Source organism: Anguilla rostrata, chromosome 11 (assembly GCF_018555375.3).
Source record: "Anguilla rostrata isolate EN2019 chromosome 11, ASM1855537v3, whole genome shotgun sequence".
Taxonomy (NCBI): domain Eukaryota; kingdom Metazoa; phylum Chordata; class Actinopteri; order Anguilliformes; family Anguillidae; genus Anguilla; species Anguilla rostrata.
In genome coordinates this window covers 27051317-27061316 of record NC_057943.1, presented here as the reverse complement: position 1 = coordinate 27061316, position 10000 = coordinate 27051317, and the positions used below count along the sequence as shown (strand labels likewise).

The 10000-nt window shown below is 41.6% G+C and overlaps 2 protein-coding genes across 3 annotated transcripts in view; both read left to right on the top strand.

Annotated features, from left to right (window-relative positions):
* Positions 1-4116, top strand: part of LOC135234464 (ATP-dependent 6-phosphofructokinase, muscle type-like) — a 21495-nt gene extending 17379 nt beyond the window's left edge. Inside the window, exons 20-22 of the mRNA XM_064299110.1 lie at positions 46-145; positions 2979-3084; positions 3670-4116. Coding sequence (XP_064155180.1) covers positions 46-145; positions 2979-3084; positions 3670-3817 — 354 coding nt within the window. The 3' untranslated portion in view covers positions 3818-4116. The remainder of the gene's footprint in view (positions 1-45; positions 146-2978; positions 3085-3669) is intronic.
* A 3119-nt stretch (positions 4117-7235) lies between these two features.
* The window catches only part of zgc:171775 (STKc_p38 domain-containing protein), a 10249-nt gene continuing 7484 nt past the window's right edge, over positions 7236-10000 (top strand). The window contains exons 1-3 of one of the 2 annotated variants that reach the window (XM_064299109.1): positions 7236-7398; positions 7950-8079; positions 8941-8999. In XM_064299109.1, coding sequence (XP_064155179.1) covers positions 7280-7398; positions 7950-8079; positions 8941-8999 — 308 coding nt within the window. In that variant the 5' untranslated portion in view covers positions 7236-7279. The remainder of the gene's footprint in view (positions 7399-7949; positions 8080-8940; positions 9000-10000) is intronic. The other variant, XM_064299108.1, reaches the window with a different exon arrangement.

Genomic DNA, 10000 nt, shown 5'->3' with positions numbered 1-10000 from the left:
CTGTGAAAGGCCCCCCCCTTCACTGACTGTGTGCTTCTGCTTTAGGGCGGGACCCCCACCCCCTTCGACAGGAACTTTGGCACCAAGATGGGAGCCAAGTCTGTGCTGTGGCTGACCGAGAAGCTGAAGGAATGCTACAGACATGGTGAGAGGAGCTCACAGTGTGGGGATGTGGCACAGTCAGAGCACACACTCAGAGAACCGAGATACACAGGACTGCACGGAGAAGCACTGAGAACAGGGATGCACGAAGGACACACAGCAGACAGATACACACACAGACTCACATAGATGCACAGAGGCTCACAAAGATGCACAGAGACTCACAAAGATGCACAGCAGATACACTGAGCACAGAGATGCACAGCAGACACACAGATACACACAGGTGTGCAGAGATGCTGAGAGACTCACAGAGACACACAGCAGACACACACAGACACTCTGAGCACAGAGATGCACAGTGGATCCAGCAGCACACACAGTGAGCACAGAGCCAGTATCTTCTGCAGGGGAGCACAAGGACATGTGTTTGATGTCAATCAGATCGCACAGTATTCTTATCTTTCCAGTTACTGCAATTTGAATTAATGCCAAATATGTAGAACTGAAGGGAACAGACTCTCTTTCTAAACACCCATTAACTGAACTCTGAACACCCATTAATAAACTGAATATTTTTAGTATTAATGCATTTCTATCTACCAGTTTTTATTATTAAAAGTTTACATTTTTTAATAACTATTCAACAAAATACAGAAGTCAACTTCACCTGACTGGTACAATAATATTTCTCACAATTCAGCATTACTCGCTTGTCATTTTATTTCTCTCCTCATTTCAATTCATAAGATCAACTTAAACATTTTCTTTGATCGAATTTGGGCCATTAGGCCTATTCTGTACAGTGCTATGAATTATACAAGGAAGAATATTTATTCTGGTTTCACTCCTTAATTGATTTTCTTTGTGTGTCTTTGCTACTGGTATAATTATGTCCCATCACAAAAACATGAATATTGTCACATTGTCATGGTGACTGTATTACAATTCTACATATTCTGAATATGATTCAGAATGCCGCTGCCCGACTCATCTATAACCTCCCCAAATTCTCCCACATCACTCTGCTGCGATCACTTCACTGGCTACCGGTCGCTGCCAGGATCCGGTTCAAAGCCCTGACCCTTGCCTACACTGCTGCCAACAGGACAGCCCCCATCTACTTGCAGGACATGACTCAATTCTATGTGCCTGCTCGACCACTCCGCTCTGCGGCAGCAGGGCGCCTTGTAACCCCTCCCACCCGCCCAAAGGGATCACAGAGCTTCTCCACCCTAGCTCCCCAGTGGTGGAACGAACTCCCTGTCCCTCTCCGAACCTCCCCCTCACTATCCATCTTCCGCCGTGGCCTGAAGACTCATCTCTTCAGACTATACCTAGACTAACCACCACCACGCTGTATAACAGTGGTGTCAAACTCGTTGCCATGGAGGGCCGTGTGTATGCAGGTTTTCATTCCAGCCTCAGATCTTGATTATATAATTAGTTAAATTATTTGCTGAATTAGGGATGCAGGTTTGTGCACAATGGTGACCCGACGTCTATGGTGACCCGCATTGTCTAAATAAAAATTTTCTTATATTCTGTGCTTCAATGCAGTTAAACGCATATGGCTGAATGAGTAATTGGACTCAATTAAGGCAGCATTAATTGGTTGGAATGAAAACCTGCATACACACGGCCCTCCATGGCAACGAGTTTGACACCACTGCTGTATAATAATATTTTTTTAAAAAATAAAAAAAAATAAAAAAAAACCCTTTTTCCTGTCACTTGTTACATGTTGCCCCATCCCTGCACTTCTTGGTAATTTGTATTTGTCCTAATACTGTAGCTTATTCTTCTGCCTAGTTGGCTTTGCAGATGTTAGGCCAGAATAGTGTTCATTGTTCTCGGTTAAAAATAGCTGTTCAAAATAAGTATTGTACCTCACTGAACCCGTGTTCAGCAGTTGTCTACGACCATGAAATGCACTTTTTTGTACGTCGCTTTGGATAAAAGCGTCTGCCAAATGAATGTAATATACAACATTGTGAATCCTGCAATGCAGTAAGCCCTTACTGCATTCTCATCTACATCCCCACACACTGGCTAAAGTTATTAGTATATAGAAATGTGGAATCTATCACCTTAATGTTGACAACATACAGGGACGCTGTGCTGGGTCTGTTGGCTGTATTACGTGGTGAACACAACATTTCATTCCCCTCTTAATAACAGAACTCAAGTCCACAAAATAAGAGCTCATAAAAACAGACCGGGTTATTTATTTACTTTCCCACGTCACTCGCCCCCCTCCTTTGGGGACCACTTCCTTGTGTCACAATTTATATTGAAGTACAAAGGTACATGTGCACTGCTGTCCCGTATGGTACCCCCCCCCAAAAAAAAAACCTCCTCCCATCCAAAACCCAAGTTTCCTTATTCAGAATCCCTGCCCTTACCTTCCCTCTCTCAGTTATTAAAAGACCGGTACCAGCCCAGCAGGCTACTGGGGAGCAAGGTCTCTTACAGAGCCTGTCAGTTTAGACAATGGAGGGGGGGGGGGGCAGCAGCTGTGATGATATGCAATGAGCTGCAGGACCCCCCGTCTGCGGGTGGTGCTGTGCCAGGCCCTACTGTCGAAACACCTGAGGCTCTGAACGGACGGTGGAGTGGACAGAACGCAGGAGTGCCCTCTTTGCTCCAGCCCCACCCTTCCTGTGGTCTCAGTACTTACATTCATACTCACTGCACTACATTCGATTCCGTATCTGCTTAGGAAAGCTTAATCGCAGCTTAATCAGCTGTGCTCTGGGATTTGAACCCGCAAAACTCCCCTATTCAGTTTAGTGGCTCGACTTCAAAACGGCGCCATTGCGCGGCTACGTGACCGTGTCCCCAACTCCCCCCCTCCCGTCCCCCCGTCCCCGCAGGTCGCATCTTCGCCAACAACCCAGACTCTGCCTGTCTGCTGGGCATGAAGAAGAGGTCGCTGGTCTTCACGCCCCTGGCTGAGCTGAAGGAGCAGACTGACTTTGAGTGAGTTTTCATCCCACATACATACTTCACTTTCAGCCAAGGATCTTAATTATTAAGCAATATGGCATGAGAACCCATGACTCAAACAATGAATAAAAGAATGAGTGATTAAGTGGATGAGTATGTGAAAGGGTGATTGATTAATTGGGATGATGAGTGAATGAGTGAGAGCGTGAATGGGTGAGTGAGTGAGTGAGAGCATGAGTAGGAGAGTGAGAGAGTAATTGATTTAGGGGCTGAGCGGGTGTTTTGGTGAGTGAGTAAGTGATTGGGTGAGTCGTGATTGAGTGAGTTGGTGAGTGAGTGAGTGAGAGTGTGAATGGATGAATGAGTGAGTCAGAGCATGAGTGGGTGAGTGAGACAGTAATTTAGTTAGGGGCTGAGCGGGTGTTTTGGTGAGTGAGTGAGTGAGTGAGAGAGAGTGTGAATGGATGAGTGAGTGAATGAGTGAGTGAGAGCATGAGTGGGTGAGTTAGGGGCTGAGTGGGTGTTTTGGTGAGCGAATGGTTAAATGATGTGTGAGTGATTGATGGGGTGTGTTAATGAGTGATTTGTTGCTGACCCGTGGCTCCTCCCCTTCTCCAGGCATCGCATCCCAAAGACACAGTGGTGGTTGAGTCTGCGGCCACTCCTCAAAGTCCTGGCCAAGTACAAGGTGAAGATAGACACTTCAGAGCACGCCCACTTGGAGCACGTCATCCGCAAGACTGCTGTCGTCCCCAAAACTCCATAACGAGGTGGGCAGCGGCCGGGTGGGGGGACGGAGAAGGAGGTGGAGAAGACCCGCTTTGCTTTCGCTACGTGCATCTGTTTTTCACCTGTATTTTCTCCATCTCTTCACTCTCTCGCTCTTCTTATCTGTCCACTGTTTTGTTTCTCTCACTCTCTCTCTGGTTTCTGAACTCTCACCTCTCCTCTCTTTGTGCTCTCTCTCAGTAGCTTCCTCTGCATGCACCAGATCCTTTTGTTCCTGTGTCCTGTGTATCACAGAAATGCAATAAAGGTACTTCAACAAGTGTTACCTGCCCCAAATGCAACAAGCACTCTCCTGTTTTCAGCGTGTTGTGGGAGTCTGGGTGAGTGATTAAGTTAGTCAGTGGTTTGAGTGAGCGAGTGAGCAAACAAGTGAGTGAGTGAGTTGATGAGTGAGTGAGTGAGTGAGTGAGTTGTTGAGTGAGTTGGTGAGTGAGGAAGTGAGTGAGTGAGTTGTTGAGTGAGTGAGTGAGTGAGTTGGTGAGTGAGTGAGGAAGTGAATGAGTGAATGAGTGAGTGAGTTGGTGAGTGAGTGACTCAGTGGGTAAGTTATTGAAAGAGTGAATGGCTGATCAATTGAATGAATGGGTGACAGTGAGTAACTGAGTGGGTGAGTGGCTGCATTTAAATGTTTTAAAAATGCATTGTTCCTTTTTTGCCACCTTGTGACCAGGAGAGGCTAATGGGCTGCCATAACTGGGAACATTCAATTTGTTTAACAAATGACAGAAGGAAACATCCTCGTTTGCCTCCGTTAGCAATGATACCATGATACATGCAGTAGCTATACACAACTATGTGTCCCACAATGCATTGCTTCAAACAAATGTCATAAAGGCCACAGGTCACAGTCACACTTAAAAGTAAGATAACATGAACAAAGAGCAAGTTTAGATGGAAAGAAGCCTGTTATCATTTCAGTCATAGAATAAAACTTATGTGTTATAGCACTTTTCATATTATTTGCAAGATGGAATTGTCCAATTCCTCTGCAATACTATTAATAATAGTATCAGCTTTCGAAACATGATGGAGTTATGCCACGTATATGCTGGAGAAGTCAACATTACTTCTGAATAGGGCCCAGGGAAATAATTGGATTGAAATAATTTTCCACCAGCAAGGAGGCAACAGCCTCTTTTTGCAAACCACAAGTCCAAAGATAGTTCAGCTGATTGCAGCAGTCATCTCAGTTAATCAGGCACATGAGGAAGATCAGAGAGTGATGTTTTTGTTGACACTTACAACATCTTGGACAATAATGGCTAATAAACTATGCAGAGTGGCAGTGAACTCTAATGTCCACCAAGAACACATAAAACTATTATTCTTTCACAAGGTGGGAAATGATAAAAGGGACACGTTCTACAGTGTTAAAAATATTATAAATAAAACAAGCTATGTTTTCAGCAGGAACATAAAAATATATATTTTTTTAGATGAGATCATTCTCAGATTGTTGACTGTCTCCACCCTCATGAATTGAAGTTGTTTAAAAAAATCTCAATAGTTCAATTGATCTGCGTCATAAATCTTCACTGCACTCTTTTGTTATAATGGAATAGTTATAACATAGTCTGAGAGATTACAGAATGAATGACATCTGATCACAAATTATGTGTTCTCTATGGGATAGAATGAGAAAATGGTAAAAATCGGTGAGAGTGCCCTCTGCTGGAGAAATATGGGTGAACGTCTTCCAAATCTGATCTTGAAGTCCATGGAGGTTTTGAATTGCGTGAAATATTTAAATAATTTGAAAAGAAATAGCAGCTTATTCCATTTTTGTCTCTTATTTTTTTTTACTGGTATATATGATTAAATCCATTACACAGTGGTTCATGATTTATATAGGACAGAAAATGTGCTATTTAAGAGATTTTAAATATGTATGTCTATTTATTTTATTGTCTTCTTTAGTTAGTTTGATGGCTGCTGATCTTGAATCTTGGGATGGACTTACTTTTCTGTAAAGCATGTTTTGCCTGCATTGCAATCTTTCTAACCACCAGCATTGTAAAACAATCCCAATATCCATTTGTTAGCCCACAGGAGATCCTTCACCACATTTAAGGATCCCCCCTTTTCATTACATCTACATATATGCTATTGCTCATCTGAACCATTACCTCAACACTCACCCCATAATCTAACCCCTTACCAAAACACTAGTGCTCACCCCTCCAATCATAACTCCAGCCTATACTTCTTATCCTAACCCCTACTCTAAACCCTATCCCTAATCATGCCCTAAAGCCAAGGGCTGCTTTGCCTCTATATATTTATCACTATTTAGCGACCTGTTCATTTTGATCCCTCTTTGCCAACGAATGTATTTTTCATATGGATCACTATTTGACAGGTAGTGACTTGTTCTTATGGATCACTATTTGGTGCCTACTGAATCACTTGTATGGATCACTATTTGGCAAGCAGTAAAGACTGCAACATCAGATAATGTTGCTCATATGGACCACTATTTGGCACCGAGTGACTTGCTCAAATGGATCACTATTTAGCAAGTACCATTATGTTAGTAAATCTTACTGTTATGAATCAGTATTTGGAACAAAGTGGCTTGCTCATATGGATCAATATTTGGCAAGAAGAGACTTGCTCATATGGATTTCACTCTGGTTCATAGTTGGCACAAAGTTATGAAACCTTGTTCATACGGATCACTATTTTGCCCCTGTTTACTTTCTTATACAGATAACTATTTGGCAGGTAGTAACTTGCTCAGACACAAGGCAACTGAAAGGATAGCTGGGTCCTGTAATGTTACATCTTTGGAATCTTAAGTAGCAGTTGTCAGCTTCTGCCTGACTGCCACAATGCAAAATTTGATTTTCACTAATAGATTTCTACTTTATATTGTCAACAAAATTTCTCTTAAAAACTATGTATTCCTACATTCTTCCCAGCTTTGGCTTGGCATTGATTCCTCTGAGTCTGCCATTTTTGGAAAGAATCAGAAATCAAAAGGTGCTTTGAAAAAACAGTGTCTCTAAAGGAGCTTATCTTTTTTCTGCTTCTTGTTTTTGTATTGACTCAGAGTCTTCCTTTAAATATTCTTTCAAGACCCATTTTCTTCTTTCAAGACCCTATGTAACTATGTTACCTCTCGCTGTTATATATCGTTTCATATATAATCGTTTATTCTGTCTCATGTCATCTGTACATATGATGTATAACACTTTGTCCAACATGCAAGAAAAGGACTCTGCAAATAATATTGTTATCAATAAAAATATTATTATTATTGCTGTTATTTTTGTTGTTGACACACTATTGGTTGACAAACAGCGACGTCCTTTTCATACCTCTCTGACGTCTCGGAACCACGTGACAGGACTTGCGGAGGTGTGCTTTCAGGTGGGCGTTCCTCAGCAGTTCTTTCGGTTACCTGGGTCAGTTTCAGAAATCAATACGGACTGGTGGGATGGCGTCGCCGGTAAAGACAGGCTTTTATAGACTGGAGGTACAAAAGACAACCTGGGACGTCCCGGAAAGATACACTACGCTGAAAGCTGTGGGTTCAGGAGCATACGGGACTGTATGGTGAGAGTGGAGAATAATTTACGCGATGTACCACACTGATGATTAGACCTTATTCTAACATTCAAGAATAAAGCAATCCCTTAGTTTCAGAAATCTCTTTAAAAGAGGCCTTAAGAAGCACCGTCTTCGATATTTTATTTATTTATTTATTTTTCTAAAAATATATATTTTTAGTAATAATTGGTCGAGGAACCCCTTTCGTGTCTTAAGGCGGCATACAGGTTCAGGCAGATCCTAAGGAAAGATAAACAACAGTAACCCCAGAGTCTAGGCGACCTGAGGGCAACTCTGTGCCCTCTGATTGAAAGAGCTACACGTCTTTTGCCTGGTAGAATAAGGACATCAGAGGTGCAGTAAAAGGGTGTTCCCTATAATCACTTCACGTAAACATCTTCCATGCAATTGCAGTTTGTTTTGATCCGATAGGTTTAGGCTACTTTTCCGGACAAATTGGTGTCGTAATTTCTACGGTGCTACTAAACGTTGACATTCAATAATTCCACAGATTAATGTTTATTGTTTTGAAGACTCTAACTCTTTCTCTCCGGAAGCTCGGCTATTGACCAGAAAACGAAGGAAAAGGTGGCCATAAAGAAGCTCTACCGTCCATTCCAATCTTTGATCCACGCCAAACGCGCTTACCGCGAGCTGCGGCTACTGCGATACATCCAGCACGACAATGTACAGTACAGCATGCTCTCTTATTCTGTGTCTCTGTCATTTGTGCTAAGAAGTAAGAAAATATTACTCAGCGAAATTAACTTGAACTGATTAATTATGTGATAAATAATCCGGCTAGATACCTCAGATGTTCAGCGCTTTCTCTGTTTAGCAAATTCTCGATTCGTGTTGAGGTTTCACATCTGATCTCAGTAAACTGTGAGAGATCCTTCACTGGTGAGACCTTTGAACTGTAAACACAGAGGCGATACATTACTCTATTTAGTGAAAAGGTAGCTTACTGGTTTCACCTCATTGCAAGATTGAGAGAAGGAAATATATAGTGAACTAGCTTATAAGAAAAGTAGAGGAACTAAATTTTTTAAAATATATGTCAACTTGTGGGCATAGAAATACCTCCAGTAAAAATCTGTCTACTTGTTGATAATGTGTGGTAAGGCATTGTAAGAAATTCATCATCAACAAGAAACTTCTGAAACCTATGCATCTAAAACAAACAAAGACTGAAGACGTGAATGCAGGCAATTGGCCTTGGTTGCAGTACACTTAATTTGTTTGCAGTGTCCTTGCAAAGTCACCAGACCTGTTCATTGTAGTCTGGAAAGGGTAGAGTCCAGTTGCCCCTATGGTTTTACTGTAGGGCATGTGTTTGCCAAACACTTGTTTGACACCGTAAAGTGAATCATACCTCATCTGTGTACCAACGCACATCAACTCACACAAAAGCACTGAATGGGCAAGATTTGATTTCAGAACACAACAGCTATGATCTGAGTCTGAGATAGATCTGTACTTTATGTGGAGATCTACCGAAACTTTGAGTAAATCCTCCTTTGCACTCTTTTGCTCCTTTCTGCAAAGGTGATCTGTCTCCTGAATGTCTTCACTCCCGACTCCTCGCTGGAGAATTTCCAGACTTTGTAAGTATGGGGCTGTGAGATTCGGTGCATTCCACTGAACAAATTCCCAGCTTGTTGGGACAGGCTGGTGAAAGTCAGGTCTCTATAGCGTTGGCTGTGATTAATTCTAAAGATACAGTGTTGTGAAAAAGTGTCTGCCTTCGTCCTGATTTCCTCTGTTATTTCATATTTTTTCACACCGAATGGTTTCACTAAATGTCATATTAGACAACAGGAACCTAAGTAAACACAAAACACATTTTTAAAATTATTATTTCATTCGTTTGATGGAAAAAGTCAAGTTTTAGACCTCGGCCTGAACATTTGCTCTTGACTTTAAAATTGGTGTGTGTGCTAGTTTAGTTCAGTCAGTGATTTAAGTCCTTGTGTATATGAGTAATCAAACTGAAACTGAAACTATTTGTAAGACAAAGGCCAGTATTCAATCAATGCGTCTTTGACGTCAAACTTTGACTTAGAGATAAATGCAAGTAGAAGTACACTTTTTCTTCACAAAACTCAGTTTAGCAGTTTATTTAACTGGGATTGTGAAGGAAAAAAGAAAAAAAAATGCTTTTAATTGTTAGTCTTAGTTAAGGATGAATATGGTTTAAATCCAAGACAATGTTAAGGACAAAAAAATAAATAAATATACTTGATTATATTTATTTATTTATATAGCATGATCCAAGGTACAGTATGTGGCTATTGGACCACAGTGTTTGTGATATGTAGCTGGTTAGTATTTTTCTTTTCTGACTTTCTGATCAGCATGTGAGGTTATTTCTTACCGATAAATGATCAGTCTTTGGTGTCATTTGTAGTCTGAAATTACTGTAGTAGCCCCGCAGTACTGACTGGGTGAGCTTGCCTGGGAATGCTGTTATTAAAGGCTCATAGAAAGTGCTGGCTCTCTGTCTGCAACCTTAGTGCTTAGCTTTGCATTTTTGTGTGTGTGAATGTGTACATGTATGTATGTGTGTGTGTGTGTGTCTGTGTGCGTTTGTGTGTGTGTGTGTGTG